This window comes from Ursus americanus, chromosome 7 (assembly GCF_024610735.1).
Source record: "Ursus americanus isolate L20-20 chromosome 7, mUrsAme1.1.p, whole genome shotgun sequence".
In the NCBI taxonomy this organism is placed as follows: domain Eukaryota; kingdom Metazoa; phylum Chordata; class Mammalia; order Carnivora; family Ursidae; genus Ursus; species Ursus americanus.
Genome location: NC_142133.1, coordinates 25,491,361 through 25,507,888, shown reverse-complemented (window position 1 = coordinate 25,507,888; position 16,528 = coordinate 25,491,361). Strand labels below are relative to the sequence as shown.

The window sequence follows — 16,528 nt, the reverse complement described above, 5'->3', positions numbered from 1 at the left end:
CAACTTACGCAGGTTTTATCTGTCTTTCACAGAGCTCCTTAGTAAGCATTTACGGTCAGTTTTTGGCAGCCTTAGAATCACTGAAGGCATTCTGGGATGTTATGGATGAAATCGATGAGAAGACTTGGGTACTTGAGCCAGAAAAACCTACCCGGAGTGCGACGGCGCGCAGAATTGCACTAGGTACGGAAAAAGGATTAAGGAGACTGTGTGTGTGTGTGTGTGTGTGTGTGTGTATGTGTGTACTTTGTATTAATTAGGAAAATGGATCTAAAGGGGATACTGGACTCTTAGGTGAGATTTTTTTTTTTTATGAAGTCAGCTATTAAAACTTTTTGGGATGAACTGTGATTTATTACTATGTATTTGAATAAATGTTTCAGGAAAAAAGGGCAAGTACTGAGGTGTTTCGGTATAAAAGGTGATGGTCGATGAAGTATCATTCAGAGATACTGTTTAATTAGATATTAATTAGCACAGAAATAATGGAACAGGTTTTTCAAAACTTACATTGCTTAGGGAAAAAAATTGTAATAATGAAAGTCTTCATCCATGAGACTTAGACAAGATTAATATGAACAGATCTGGGAATATTTTCTGACAAAATTTAGAGGATAAAAGAAGCTGAAGTGGGCCATGCATGCCATTGAAGAGTAATCAGAAAGCAGAAAATAATAAACATATTTTAGGTATTTTCTTTACTATAAATACATGATATTAATAAGATGTGATATAACTGTAACTATCCCTGTAATATTACCATCTTTATTATAAAAGTATTGCTCTATGTATTTTCATTATGAACAAGCAATATATGTCAGTTTTAGAGTTCAACCGCTCAATGTTTTAGGTGTTTTAAACTATATTTGAGGTCACAGTAAGTAGTGTAGTTAGGTGACTTGAGATACCTATTTATATTTTTCCTTCTTGGTTTCCTTAGCCCAAATAAATATATTGTTAAAAGGCATATATTTTGGAGGATATTATGAAATTCTGTTGTGAATCATATCCACGTTAGCAATTTTTGTATTTTTTTCCCCGGGCGTAATAGATTATCTGGGAGAAAAGCAGTAACATGTAATTATAAGAAAAGGAAGGTATCATTGTGCCGCAGTTCTACAAGTAGCAGTGTCACTCAGTCTAAAAAGTCTAATGGTTTTTAGTTTGGAATGATTAACAAATTATGGTGTATTTGTGAACAAATAAATATTAAGAATGAAAGTATTTTCTTCAAAGGATGTTGTAATTAATTTTCTTCATGGCTCCATTTAAATAATTATTTTGATCAGGTAATGATTAAATATACCTTTTATTATATTTCTCATTGTTCAGCATAGACAACCTGGTTTTTATTCACTCTGTATTTACCTTTAGCTTTTTTTTCACTTCAGGCATTGATTTGTTTTTTTAAGACCCAAGTTTTCAGCAAATTAATTGAAATATATTAAATAATATACCTATTGTTAAGTGAAAGAACTTTCTGGAGCCATTAGTACATGACATTGCTAAAGGCTAAAATGGAATTTGTGCTCATGGTAAAGAATGTATAAACAAATGAGATAATAAGTTAACTTTTGTATTTTTGTATTTCTCATGAATGATTTGTAGTCATTTTTTATTTTACTTGATTACCTCTTTTTGTCAGATCTGTTGTTAATTGTGTTCATACTGTTGCCAACCTTAGCCAAAAGCTAATGCTATATTGTATAAAATTTATCAGGCCATTTTTTTTTGTAAAAATAAAATCCAAATAGACCTTATAGTTATACTAATGCACCTTCAAAAAACAGTAAAATTTCTGAAATTAGTACAATTTTTCAGTAGGTAGAATTTATAAAAGAATCTAGTGCCAAATAGAAATAGATTTTCTTAGATTCTATAAACTAGGTTAGTTGTTTTTGTTGAATGAACAATTTCTGATTTAATATGAATTGAATCCATTGTTAACATATAATGTGAAAGCTTCACATGGAACAAAAGAACTCAGAAAATGTTTTTTATTTCTGTATTTTTATTTTTTGAGTTTTTAGATTCCAGGTGACATACAGTGTAATAGTGGTTTCAGGTGTACAATATAGTGATTCAACACTTCCATAGAGCACCCAGTGCTCATCACAAGTGCCCTTCTTAATCCCCAACACCTATTTAACCCATCCCACCACCTGCCTCCCCTCTGGTAACCATCAATTTGCTCTCTGTATTAAGAGTCTTTATTGGTTTTCCTTTCTCTCTTTTTTTCACCCTATGCTCATTTGTTTTGTTTCTTAAATTCTACATATGAGTGAAATTATATGGTATTTATCTTTCTCTGATTGACTTATTTCACTTAGCATAATACTTTCTAGCTCCATCCACATAGTTGCAAATGCTAAGATTTCATTCTTTTTAATGGCTGGATAATATTCCATTGTATATCTATACCAGTACTTCTTTATCCATTCATCAGTTGATGGACACTTGAGCTGTTTCCATAATTTTGTCCATTGTAGATAATGCTGCTATAAACATTAGGGTGCATGTATCCCTTTGAGTTAGTATTTTTGTATTCTTAGGGGTAAATACCTAGTAGTGCAATTGCTGGTTCATAGAGTAGTTCTATTTTCAACGTTTTAAGGAACCTCCACACTGTTTTCCAGAGTGGCTGTACCTTTGAATTCCCACCAACAGTGCAGGAGGGTTCCCCTTTCTCCACATCTTCACCAACACCTGTTGTTTCTTATGTTGTTTTTAGCCATTCTGACAGGTGTGAAGTGGTATCTCAATGTAGTTTTGATTAAAGAGTGATGTTGAGTATCTTTTCATGTCTGTTGGCCATCAGTGTGTCGTCTTTGCAAAAATGTCTATTTGTATCTTCCCATTTTTCAATTGGATTATTTGTTTCTTGGGTGTTAAGTTTTACAAGTTCTTTATATATTTTGGATACTAACCCTTTATCAGATATGTCATTTGCAAATACCTTCTCCCATTCCATAGGTTGCCTTTTAGTCTTGCTGATTATTTCTTTCTCTGCGCAGAAGCTTTTTATTTTGATGAAGTCTCAATAGTTTATTTTTGCTTTTGTTTCCCTTGCCTCAGAAGACATATCTAGAAAGAAGTTGCCAGTGTCATAAAGACATTACTGCCTGTGTTCTCTTCTAGGATTTTTATGGTTTCAGGTATCACACTTAAGTCGTGTTTCAGCCATTTTGAATTTATTTTTGTATTTGGTGTAAGAAAGTCGTTCATTCGTTTGCGTGTTTCAGTCCAGTTTTCCCATCACCACCTGTTGCAGACTATACTTTTCCCATTGGATATTCTTTCCTGCTTTGTTGACCATATAGTTGTAGGTTTATTTCTGGGTGTCCTATTCTGTTCAATTGATCTGTGTGTCTGTTTTTGTGCCAGTACCATACTATTTTGATCACTACAGCTTTGTAATATAATTTGAAGTTTGGAATTGTGATGGCTCTAGCTCTGCTTTTCTTTTTCAAGGTTGCTTTGCCTATTCAGGGTCTTCTCTGATACCATACAAATTTTAGGATTGTTTTAGTTCTGTGAAAAATGCTGTTGGTAGTTTGATAGAGATTGTATTAAATGTGTAGATTGCTTTGGGTAGTATAGACATTTTAACAATATTTATTCTTCCAATCCATGAGCATGGAATGTCTTGCCATTTCTTTGTGTCATCTTCAGTTTTTTTGATCATTGTTTTATAGTTTTCAGAGTATAGGTCTTTCACTTCTTTGGTTAGGTTTATTCCTAGGTATCTTACTATTTTTGTTGCAATTGTAAATGTGATTGATTACTTAATTTCTCTTTCTGATTCATTATTGGTGTATAGAAATGCAACAGATTTCTGTACGTTGATTTTTATATCCTGCAACTTTACTGAATTCGTTTATCAGTTCCAGCAGTTTTTTGGTGGCGTCTTCTGGGTTTTCTATATAGCGTATCATGTCATCTGCAGAGAGTGAAAGTTTGGCTTCTTCCTTGCTGATTTGGATGCCTTCTATTTCTTCTTGAAGTTTTCTGATTGCTGTGGCTAGGACTTCCAATATTATATTAAATAACAGTAGTGAGAGTGGACATTCCTGTCTTATTCCTGACTGTAGAGGAAAAGCTCTCAGTTTTTCCCCATTGAGGATGATATTAGCTGTGGATTTTTCATTGATGACATTTATGTTGAGGTGTGTTCCCTGTAACTCTACTTTGTTGAGGGTTTTTATCATGAATGCATGTTGTATTTTGTCAAATATCGTTTCTACATCTATTGAAATGATATGGTTTTTATCCTTTCTTTTATAAATGTGGTATATGTATCACCTTGATTGATTTGTGAATCTTGCAGCCCAGGAGTAAAAACTTCTTGATCATGGTGAATGATTTTTTGGAATGTATTGTTGGATTCAGTTTGCTAGTATTTTATTGAGAATTTTTGCATCCATTCTCATCAGGAGTATTGGTCAGTGGTTCTCTTTTTTTACTGGAGTCTTTATCTGGTTTTGGTATCAGGGTAATGCTGGCCTCATAGAATGAATGAATTGGGAAGTTTCCTTCCTTTCCTGTTTTATTTTTGTTTTTTGAATAGTTTGAGAAAAATAGATACTAATTCTTCTTTCAGTGTTTGGTAGAATTCACCTGTGAAGCAATCTAGCCCTGGACTTTTGTTTCTTGCGAGTTTTTGCATTACTGATTCAATTTCTTTGCTTGTTATCAGTCTGTTTAAGTTTTCTATTTCTTCCTGCTCCAGGTTTGGTAATTTGTATGTTTCTAGGAATTTATCCATTTCTTCCATGTTGTCCCAATTTGTTGGCACATAGTTTTTCGTAACATTCTCTTATAATTGTATTTCTTTGGTGTTGGTTATTTCTCCTCTTTCATTTGTGATTTTATTTGGGTCCTTTCTGTTTTCTTTTTGATAAGTCTGGCTAGAGGTTTATTTTATTTTTTCAAAGAATCAGCACCTGGTTTCATTGATCTGTTTATTGTATTTTTAGTTTATCATTTATTTCTGTCTTAATCTTTATTATTTCCTTCCTTCCACTGGCTTTAGGCTTCATTCATTGTTATTTTTCTAGGTCCTTTAGGTGTAAGGTTAGGTTTTTGGAGATTTTTCTAGCTTCTTGAGGTAGCCTGTATTGCTATTATATACTTCCCTCTTGGGACCACTTTTGCTGCATCCCCAAGGTTTTGGATTGTTGTGTTTTCATTTTCATTTGTTTCCATTTATTTTTTAATTTCTTCCTTTATTTCCTGGTTGACCCATTCATTGTTTAGTAGCATGTTGTTTAACCTCCATTTATTTGTGGTCTTCCCAAATTTTCTCTCGGGGGTTGACTTTAAGTTTCATAGCATTGACTAAAAAAGGAGAGTGGTAAGATTTCAGTCTTTTTATAATTGTTAAGGCCTATTTTGTGACATTATATGTGATCTATTCTGTAGAATGTTCCATGTGCACTTGAAAGAATGTGTACTCTGTTTTAGGATGGAATGTTCTGAATATATCTGTTAAGTCCATCTGGTCCAGTGTGTCATTCAGAGCCATTGTTTCTTTGTTGATCTTCTGCTGAGATGATCTGTCCATTGATGTAAGTAGGATGTTAAAGTCCCCTTCTATTGTGTTATCATCAATTCGTTCCTTTATGTTTGTTATTGTTTTATATATTTGGGTGCTTCTACGTTGGGTGCATACATATTTATAATTGTTAGATTTTCTTGTTGGATTGTCCTCTTTATTATGATATAGTGCCCCTTTTCATCTCTTGTTACAGTTTTGGTTTAAAGTCTAGTTTGTCCATAGGTAAAAATAGAGCCACCCTATGACCCAGCAGTTGCACTACTAGGTATTTATACAAAGGATACAAACATAGTGATTTGAAGGGGCATCTGCACCCCTATGTTTATAGCAGCAGTGCCCACAATAGCCAAAATACAGAAAGAACCCAGGTGTGTCCATCAAAGATGAATGGATAAAGATGTGTGTGTGTGTGTGTGTGTGTATACACACACACACACACACACACACAGTGAAATATTACTCATCCATCAAAAAAGTGAAATCTTGGGCTGTCTGGGTGACTCAGTTGGTTAAGTGGCTGCCTTCGGTTCAGATTATGATCCCAGGGTCCTGGGATTGAGTCCCACATCGGCTTCTTGCTCAGTGGGGAGCCTGCTTCTCCCTCTGCTGTTGCTCCCCCTGTTTGTGCTCTCCCTCTGACACATAAATAAATCTTAAAAAAAAAATTTTACCATTTGCAACGATGTGGATGGAACTAGAGGGTATTATGCTAAGTGAAATAAGTCAATCAGAGAAAAACAATTATCATATGATATTACTCATGTGGGATTTAAGAAATGAAACAGATGATCATAGAGAAAGGGATAGAAAAATAAAATAAGATGAAATCAGAGAGGGAGACAAACCATAAGAGACTCTTAATCATAGGAAACAAGCTAAGGGTTGCTAGAGGGGAGGTGGGTGAGGGGATGGGATAACTGGGTGATGGGCATTAAAGAGGTCACTTGGTGTAATGAGCACTGGGGTTATATGCAACTGATGAATTACTAAACTCTGCCTCTGAAACTAGTAATACACTATATATTAATTGAATTTAAAGTGAAAAAATAAAGCTAGCTTGTCCGACATAAGTATGGCTATTCCATCTTTCTTTTGACACCCATTTGCGTGATAAATATTTTTCCACTCCCTCCCTTTCAATCTGCAGGTGTCTTTAGGTGTAAAATGAGTCTCTTGTAGGCAGCATATAGATGGGTCTTTTTTTTTTTTTTTTTTAATCCATTCTGACTCCCTGCGTTGTTGGATTGGAGAATTTAGTCCATTTACATTGAAAGTCATTATTGATAGAAAATGTTTTGATAAAACTTCATAAAAAAATCATTAACATGTCTGTTTTTACCATTTATTGTATTCCTGGTCTTTTCATTTTTGAGCACAGTTATGCTTTTCAAGAAAGTCATGGAAGTCATTTAGATAGTTCTTAATCTTCCGATTTCTTTTAATGTTAAAAATCCTTATCACTTTATAGATAATTTTTATTTAAACTGTAACAACAGAATTCTGACCAGAATTTTAGTATAAACTAATTATAGTAACTCAGTGGATTGACTATGTATTTTGAAACTTTGGATGGATCCCCAAATCTTCTGTCATAATCATAATTTCAAAATTTATTTCTTTTAAAGAAACTATAAAACATTGGCTGATCTTTCCTTTGGTACAGTAAGTACCCAAATAGATATCCCTTTATTTTTTTGATGAACTTTTCTACTTCTATAAACTTCATATTCTTTTATTCTAGGAAATAATGCTTCAGTAAATATAGAGGTTGACCCCAGGCATCCTACCATGCTTCCTGAGTGCTGCTTTCTTGGAGCAGACCATGGTATGAGATCTCCTGTTTAAATGTTTTTAACAGAGTCCTAAAATTCTTATCTCACACTGTTAAAATATTCTGAAATATTAATATATTGGTAATCATTTTAAATGAAAATGTCTCATCATTCTGAACTGTGTACTTTTGTGGTTTTTAAAAAATATATGATTTAGATTTTCCAGTCAATTAGCAAATTCTGTATGTAACTATTTATATTTGTAAGTTGCTAAGAGAGTAGATCTTAAGAGTTCTCATCAAAAAAAAACCTTGTAACTACATGTGGTGATGGATGTTAACTAAACTTTGTAGTGAGTGTATTGCAATAAATACAATCATTGTTGTACACCGAAAACTAATACAGTGTTATATGCTAATTATATCTCAGTAAAAAAAATTCTGTGCTAAATGTCTTTACAAAGTGACAGCAGCAGATGCTAAACTTTTTTTTTTTTTTTTTAATATCTGAAGTGGTAAAACCTCTGGGAATTAAGCTGAGCAGAAACATACATTTATGGTAGGTATCTTTGCAATACAATTATTTTTCTGTTTTGCAAATTTAACAACAAATTTTTTTTCATGCTTTCAGGGATCCAGAAAATAGTCTGTTACAAAACTTGAAAGATGTTTTAGAAATAGATTTTCCAGCTCGCGCTAACCTGGAAAAATCTGTAAGTTTTATCAGTGCTTTGATATTCCAAACAGCATAGCATAATGAAAGTTAAGTGTTCTTCTTTTAGACACCAGAGAAAAATGAGGCTGAAAGGGAGGGAGTTGGAAGAATATTATAACAGACTTCTGAACTGCAAGCAACAGTAGCATCAAAGAACTTGTTAACCTTTGACTAGTGGTTTAAGTATACTTTTTTCATGGTCTTCGTAGCAATAAAGTGATTAATGACAGACATCTTTATTATTAAAAATAGGGGGAAAGGTCCAAAGTAGCTAATGAGATGTTTGGATATTCTATTACTATCTACTTATGGATGATTGAAATAAAGTTTTAATTAGCTTGATGTATTTGTGAAAGGTGGCAATACAGTTTTTAAAAATGAATAGACATTACCATGTTGCAAAAATAATAAACTTAGAATTGATTTTTGATGAAGCAGCTGAGGTTATAGACTGTTAAAGTGGTGGGGATGTTTTTGTCTTATTCCTTTAGTTACAGAATTTTGAAATTTAGTAATCACTAGCTAATGTCAATTCTTCTCTTTACATACTACATAGGCATTATATTGATGTACAATATGGGAAAATTACTTAAGTCCAAAATAGAATCTGTTTTGAGTATATCTATGTGCATTCCTTACCGGATGAAAAAGGAAGCACTCTTCTTACAAATAGCTTTTCTAAGGCATTAGTGATATAACTGTATTTTCTGTAATATAGTGATAAGCTACCTTTATAAAAACTTTAAAGTTAATATCTATACCATATTATTCACTCTTTATCTTACCTTGTGTGTTTTAAACACATATGCTTATAAATATTTTCTTTTGAAGGATTTTTCTATGGATTGTGGGATTTGTTATGCCTATCAGCTTGATGGCGCCATTCCTGATCAAGTGTGTGATAATTCCCAGTGTGGACAGCCTTTCCATCAAATATGCTTATATGAGGTAGAAATAAAATAAAAATAACCTTGGCAAGACGTTTTTGGTTACCATGACATAGGAAGTATGCATATTGGAAATATAGAGAGTCTAAGAATCTCTTCAGTGAATGGTGATCTCTTTTGCCATCAGCCCCTTTACCAGTTCATTTCCGGATGCCCATGTGCTTTCATTTCTTCGTCCTGGTTACTAATAAGTGAAGAAATGGCCTAAAGTATCCCAAGAAGGGAGAAAATGTATCTAGAATATATTCATTGACTGCTTATTGATACTAACAAATGAAATCGATGCTACCTTAGTCTCTTTAAATATCTCCTGTAACCCAATGCAAACTCTGTGGACTCATCCACGTGGGAGTAGTGGTGGCAATAAGGTGAAAGGGAGGTAGCACTATCGAGTATCTATTACTTTTCAGAGTAGATTTAAGTATAGAATAAATGTAACAGTCTTTTGATGTTGAGAAGAATGCATTTTATGATCTAAATATGTCATAGGACTCTCAGTGGCATTTTATTTACTATGTGTTTACTATATGTGAAGTCTGCTTTCATCCCTGTGTAGTCACTTGATCTCAGTAGCATTCCTCCTAGTGCACAGCGGACATGATTATATATGCACGTATATATAGAACACCTTCCAGTTGTATAGCGCTTTTAGTCTTCCTTAATATCACCTCCTGTTTTTGTGCTTACATATAGCAGTTGGTATTATCTGTACTGTAACAGTGGAGAACTTAGTGATGTCAATTTACCTTATATAAAAACATACTAGGTCTAATTATAGAGATATTCTTAAGGGAACATGTGCTTTCTTTTGTAATAATGAATGTTCATTTAATTTTTAAAAATGGACTGCCTCATGTTTCTAATTAATGGATTGAGAATTAATCACCAATAGTGGGTTAAGACCAGAATTAAGACCTAAATATTCAAGATCCTGTGGTATCTTTTATAGGAGGCATACTTAATTTATAATTAATGATTTTAGGTGGGGTCTATGAACCCCATGGACTTGTATGCATTATTTTTGTGTCTTTTGGGGTTGAGAAAGTGCATAAGGAGGCCCATAATTTGGCTATAAGGTACAGACCTCAAAATGCTGGTCTCCCCTTATTTTGTTATTCAGCATATTACCAGTGTGGTAATGGCTCAGGAAATGTTCCCCTTTTTGTTAATCTTTGGGGATAAAATGTACTCAAAGGAAATGATATTTGGAGTATCTTTAATTTGTAATCATGCTGACATTGCTCCCTTTATCTTCTCTTTTTAAAATCTTCAGTGGTTGAGAGGACTACTGACTAGTAGACAGAGTTTTAACATCATATTTGGTGAATGCCCATATTGTAGCAAGGTAAGAAAATCATTAATCACATTTCATAAAATGTGCCTAGCTTTTAGTAACATGTTTGGGAAGATAAGCTAATACACATATCTAGCTAAAACATTTTGTTACTTGTTACTCTATGTATTAAAAAGAAGTAAAATTGTCCCTATCAATAACATTTTGTTTTTTAAATTGCTCCTTTGACCAAAAAAAGTATTTTTCAAACTGTATCATGACACCATTTTCTAGCATAAAGCAATCTTAATTTTAGCATGTCCACAAACTTACTTTGTACTCTCTTTTTACAAGCCAATTACCTTGAAAATGTCTGGAAGGAAATCCTGAAATAAGAACGTAACCTTTCTGTGAAGAGCTGGCAACTTTAAAAATGATCAGAAAGATTTTATTTGAGATCTTCATAGAAAATATAGAGCAAGACATACTAAAGTCAAAAGGAAAAGAACGATGAAGCCATAATAATACACGTCTGCCTTTGTCTCTTCACTAAGAGTCCAGCCTGGGACCTCCATACCAGTTGTAGAAGTGTATGTATACCAAGATGAAGAGCTGGCATTACTGAATATATCTGGACTGGTAGAATCTTGATAGGGTTCATAGAATGTATTTGGGAATTGTATACAGCTGGATGGTTGTGGAGGACTTTTTATTTCATTCAGAATTTGAGACTCACAATACTTTTGTCTTCTCCTTGTGCTTTCCTATAGAAAAACATATAGCGTTAGGTTTGAGTTATCCTGGTATTCATTTTGTGTATTCGGTAAGAATACTAAAAAAATAAAACATGTTACACAAAGTTTTGTATATTTTTCCTGAGAAGTTTAGGTCCTGGATCCTACATTGTAAGGGATTACAAAGTACTTACCACATCATTAACCAACCGAAATCTAATTAAACTACTTGGTCCTTTCATATCAGGAAATAGGCTCTCTAATAACTATTTTATCCTCTAAAAATATGAAATATGAAAACTAAATTTTCTTGGCAAGACAAAAAAACTGGGCTTAATCTTAAATGGGCAAGATAGTCATAATTAGAAAGCTTTTTGGTCATTAATAATTAATTAGTGATTCTAGGGGAGCCAAGGCAGAGAACGAGATGGTGAGGGCAGTGCTGCATGTGCTCAGAGCAGTGTCCTGCCCAGGCTCCAGAGAATGCTGTCTTCCAATAACAGACCTTGAGAAGACAGCTGGTTAAAATCCTTATTTGTCCTGAAAGTTGATCCAAGAAAAGATGCTCATTCTAATCTCTTAGCCAAACAGGAAACAAGCAGGCTCTACAAATTACAGTTTTACAGTGTGAAGCTGGAATGCCTAGAAGCACACAACAAAATTTGTCAAGAACTGTTGCCAAAGATTCATGAAGATAAACATTAACCTTGTACTTTGGTAGGGACTTGTAATACACTGTACAACAAGCAGGATCGAGCTGTCTACACGGTGGGAGTATGAAGGAGGGTATCTTCATAACAAGTAAACCTCTGAATAAACACAGAAAAAGCAGGTATTTCTTAGGAAGAATCAGCAGCTGACTCATGGTGAGGACCTAATGTATGTGAACTCAGATCTTAGCAACTCCAGTCAGGAGCTGTGCTTGCATAGGGCAACTACTATTTAGCAAAAAATCCCAGTTTCCCCCAAATTGATCTATAGGATTGAACACAGTCTCAGAATCCTAGCAGGCTTTGGAAATTGCAAAGGACCAAAAATAGCTAAAACAACCTTGATGAACAGAGTTGAAAGACATGCTTCTCCATTTCAAAACTGACCACAAAGCTAGAGAAATCAGGACAGTAATGGTTCTGGCAAAAGGACAGGCATACAAATCAGTGGAATAGAATTAAAAGTCCAGAAGTAAACTCACATATATGAGCAATTGGTTTCCAACAACTGTACCAAGGCAATTCAGTGGGGACGGAACACCTTCAACAAAGGTGCAGAGACAACGGGGCATCCTTGCAAAAAGATAAAAATAGACCTGTACCTCACCTAAATATAATAGAATATAAAAATTTTAGGAAAAAACTGGAGAAAACCTTTGTGTCGTAGGGTTAAAGAGTTCTCATATTAAATTCACAATCCACAAAAGAAAAAAACTTTTGTAATTCAAAGGACATCATTAAAAAAAAGTCACAGATTGGGAGAAAATTCTGCAAATCATTTATCTGATAAGGGAGTTGTATCCAGAATATGTAAAGAAAACTTGAATAGATAATTCTCTGGAAGCATATGAAAAGATGCTCAGCATCACGGATTGTAAGAGAAATGCATCAAATCTAGAGTGAGATATCATCTTACCGCTTTTAGGATGGCCATTATCAAAAGAACAGAAAATAACAAATGGTGACGATAGACTGAAACCCTTGTGTGCTCTCGGTTGAACTATAAAATGGTGCCGTCATTATGGGAAGCAGTATAGAAGTTCCTCAAAACATTAAAAGAATTATATGATCCAGCAATCCTACTTCTGGGTATATATTCAAAAGAATTCAATTTAAGTTTCTTGCAGAGATATTTGTGCACCCATCATAGCATTAGTCACAGTAGCCAAGAGGGACAAACAACCAAATATCTATAGGTAGATGAATGGATAAAGAAAGATGTGGTATAAACATATAAAGGAAAATTATGCAGCCTTAAAAAGGAAATCCTGCCACATACTACAGTATGGATGAACCTCGAAGACATTATGCAGAGCAAAATAAGCCAGTCACAAAAGGACATATATAATTCCATTAACACAAAATATTTAAAGTAGTCAAAATAGCAAAGTAAAAGGGGAGTTGGTACTTAGTGGGTCTAGAGTTTCAATTTTACAAGATGGAGATCTGTTTACAACAGTGTGGATATACTTGGCACTACTAAACCATACAGTTGAGGTAAGTTTCATGTTATGTGCTTTTTACCACAAAAAAAAAGATTTAAAAATAATATAGTGATTCCCAACATTTATCATGACATGGCATCCTTTACCCAATACTGTACATGCTGCCATATACTGGGTAAGGGAAGAGGCTATTTCTAACCAGCGGAAACTGCCCCACGGTGCATACTGTGGCATGTCTCTTCGAAAGCTAGACTGAACAGATACTGATACATGCAAGTAAAAAACAAAAATGTTTTTTAACATCATTCCTGTTGGCCAAAGCTCCAAGAATCAGTTTCCTGTTTTCAGCTTGTGACAAGTTGTTCTGTTTCTGCTTCACTTTGGTGCCCTGGCCTGCCCTCTCCTTGTACCATTTATCAAGTAACTTGGAAGAGAAGAAATTTATAAACAAGGCAAAATATTTCAATCTTCATCTGATGTAGTACCATCATTCTTCACAATAGCTACTTTCCTGACCTCTAAACAACCATTCTTCAAAGAGTCTTTTTTACCCCACAAAAGTCACTTTCAGGATACAGAGTTTTAGAGGTAAGACGTAACTTCTACATAAAACAAAATAGATGTCTTAAGGGCACTTTAGCTCTTTACCTAGAAGAAACTATTGAGAGTCAAATAACTTACTTTAAATTACTCTTTACTGCTGGAGAGCTAATAAAGGCACACAATTTTGTCAGCTTTAGAGGCACCTGGCTGGCCCAGGGTAGAGCATTTAACTCTTGATCTCAGGATCATGAGTTCAAGCCTCATGTGGGTATGGAGCCTACTTAAAACTGACAGAACTTTTTTTTTTTTTATTTTATTTGCTAAAGGCAAAATAAGTGAATAATTTCTCCTGTGGACCCATACATTGTTCTTCCACAAAGAAAAAGAACTATGCCATCAAATTGTATATATATATATATAGAGAGAGAGAGAGAGAGATTTTATTTATTTATTTGACAGAGATAGAGATAGCCAGTGAGAGAGGGAACACAAGCAGGGGGAGTGGGAGAGGAAGAAGCAGGCTCATAGCAGAGGAGCCTGATGTGGGGCTTGATCCCATAATGCCAGGATCACACCCTGAGCCGAAGGCAGACGCTCAACTGCTGTGCCACCCAGGTGCCCCCAAATTGTATATTTTTAAAGCCTGAGACCACTGGTAAGCTAACTTAAGTAGGATTTATATATAACTTACATGTAGAAATGGATGATACCCCATCTAGGTAAGAACAGAAATCCAGCTACTAGAATTTCTAGATAGAAGTGTCTACTGTAGAACTATGTACCCAGTCTCTGTGAGCAACAACTAATATCAAATGGGAAAGCACTCATCTAAGGATTTAACCACCAGTTGTCTTCAGCTTACTGAGTGATATGCTTGGGTAAGAGTCTGTGGCATGGGTTGTAAAAATGTTGCGAGCTGCCTGTTTGTTTTGTGAATAAAGACTGGCTGCTTTTATATTGCAATGGTGGAGTCGAATTGTTCCGACAAAGAGTACGCTATAAACCTAAAATATTTACTGTCTGGCTGTTTAAGAAAAAGTTGTCTCATCTATGGCATAGTTTTTCAAACATTAGAAAAAGCATACAAATCATTTTGGGATCTTGTTAAAATGCAGATCTCATTCAGAAGGTCTGACGTGAGACCTTACAGTCTGTGTTTCCAAAAAGCTCCAGGTAATGCCATTGCAGCTGGTTGGCACAGCACATTTTTAGTAGCAGGGGCTTAAGGTGTGCAGTAATCTACTCTGCTAGTGTAGTGTTTCTCAGCCAGTGACAAGTTTTGCCCCACGGGACATTTAGCAATTTCTGGAGACCTTCTGGGTTACTATGGGAGGAGGTACTATTGGTATCTACTGGATAAAGGCCAGAGATGTCCTACAGTGTACAGGACAGCCCCTTAACCCAGCTCAATATGCCCATAGTGATGCTGTTGAGAAACCTTGAATTCTGAGCAAGTTACTAGCCTTGAATTCCTATCAGAGTCCATTAGAAAGCTGTGAAAAGAATCAGTACCCCTTTTAGTTCTGGCCATGAATAACAGGCATCAGAGCTCCCCTCCTTCTGTGAAGCCCACGAAATGAATACAATATAATAGAGTTGGACAACTTACCAGGCATAGAAAACAAACAAGGCTGTGATTCTTAAAGAAAGGAAAACAACCCAGATCTTAGGGTACAATTTCAGATGATATTTACCTTAGATTAGCCTCCAAAGGCCTAAACAGAAGTCAGGACATGACTAATCAAGTTGAACCACCAATAAATTACCTCCCAGGACAAAAGTCAGCACTCCCTAAAAGACTACAATAAAATGTGGAGTTTCAAGAATTAACTAGCATCTACAATATTCAGCATATAATAAAACTACACACGAGGAACAGGAAAATGTGAAAAGAGAAGTAGATGTGACTCTGTAAAATTATCAAACAAGGACAATAAAACCTCTACATACTTATGTTCAAGGACTTAAATGAAAATTTAAACATAATTAGTGAACAGATTGGGAGACTCAGCAGAGAAATGGGAAATACAAAATGCTTCTAGAATAGAAAAACATAGTACATGAATTACAAATCCACTGGTTAGGTTTAATCGTCAACTAGAGGCCAGAGGCTCAAACTGAAGCACAGCAGAAGAGTAATTTGGAAAATGAACAGAGCCTCAAAAAAGCCTGTGAGAAACGGTAAAGAATTCTAACATGCAGGATACGGATCTCAGAAGGAGAAGGGTTAAAGCATGAAACAAATCATAGCTGAAACTTTTCCAATTTGATGACAGTTATCAACCCACAGATTTAAAAAAAAAAAAAAAAAAAAGCTCAATGAACCCAAAGCAGAATAGACAGCCATCTCTAAAAAAAAAAAACCAAAGATAAAAAAGCAAATATTAAAAGCAGCCAGAAGAGTCACATATAAGAATGTCAATGATAAGAATAACTGCTAACTTAATAGAAAAAACATACAAGAAGACAGGAAACGGCATCTTTAAGTTCAGAATGAAAAAATCCCATATCCAGTTAACCCTTCACAGTGAAGGTGAGGGGCATCTAGTTCTAGACAAGACAGTAAGTACATTCGACTCTGTTCCTTCTGCTAATTACTACTACAGTTTTTTGGACAAAAGCAAGTAACAGAACTTTCTGAAAGTTGTAGAATAGGAGGCAGACTGGATAAGGACCTTAGGACACAAGGAAGGTCCCAGCTACAAGTCTCACTCCAACCCCCTTCTTTTTAATGCCTATCTTTCCCAGCCTGGGCTATAATGTGGTCTACAATTTGAAACAGCAATATGCACAGACCAAAAAGGTCTAAGAAAAGCCTGCTGTCTTTAAACAA

General features: G+C 34.8%; 2 protein-coding genes and 1 pseudogene across 7 annotated transcripts in view; 2 read left to right on the top strand and 1 right to left on the bottom strand.

Moving 5' to 3' along the window:
- FANCL (FA complementation group L) overlaps positions 1 to 10,754 on the top strand; it is a 91,290-nt gene extending 80,536 nt beyond the window's left edge. For all 3 annotated transcript variants that reach the window (XM_087863420.1, XM_045788023.2, XM_087863419.1), the window contains 7 exons: positions 33 to 183; positions 7,299 to 7,382; positions 7,842 to 7,887; positions 7,960 to 8,041; positions 8,875 to 8,991; positions 10,264 to 10,335; positions 10,618 to 10,754. In XM_087863420.1, the coding sequence (XP_087719546.1) occupies positions 33 to 183; positions 7,299 to 7,382; positions 7,842 to 7,887; positions 7,960 to 8,041; positions 8,875 to 8,991; positions 10,264 to 10,335; positions 10,618 to 10,653 (588 nt within the window). In that variant the 3' untranslated portion in view covers positions 10,654 to 10,754. The remainder of the gene's footprint in view (positions 1 to 32; positions 184 to 7,298; positions 7,383 to 7,841; positions 7,888 to 7,959; positions 8,042 to 8,874; positions 8,992 to 10,263; positions 10,336 to 10,617) is intronic.
- Positions 10,683 to 16,528, bottom strand: part of VRK2 (VRK serine/threonine kinase 2) — a 114,385-nt gene continuing 108,539 nt past the window's right edge. For 2 of the 4 annotated variants that reach the window (XM_087863417.1, XM_087863418.1), the window contains exons 14-15: positions 12,190 to 12,314; positions 10,683 to 11,027 (exon numbers count right to left, since the gene is read on the bottom strand). In XM_087863417.1, the coding sequence (XP_087719543.1) occupies positions 10,725 to 11,027; positions 12,190 to 12,314 (428 nt within the window). In that variant the 3' untranslated portion in view covers positions 10,683 to 10,724. Of the gene's footprint in view, positions 11,028 to 12,189; positions 12,315 to 16,528 lie in introns of those variants that run through there. The other 2 variants (XM_045788020.2, XM_045788022.2) reach the window with 2 other exon arrangements.
- On the top strand, positions 11,291 to 11,978 carry LOC123786134 (protein NipSnap homolog 2 pseudogene; annotated as a pseudogene).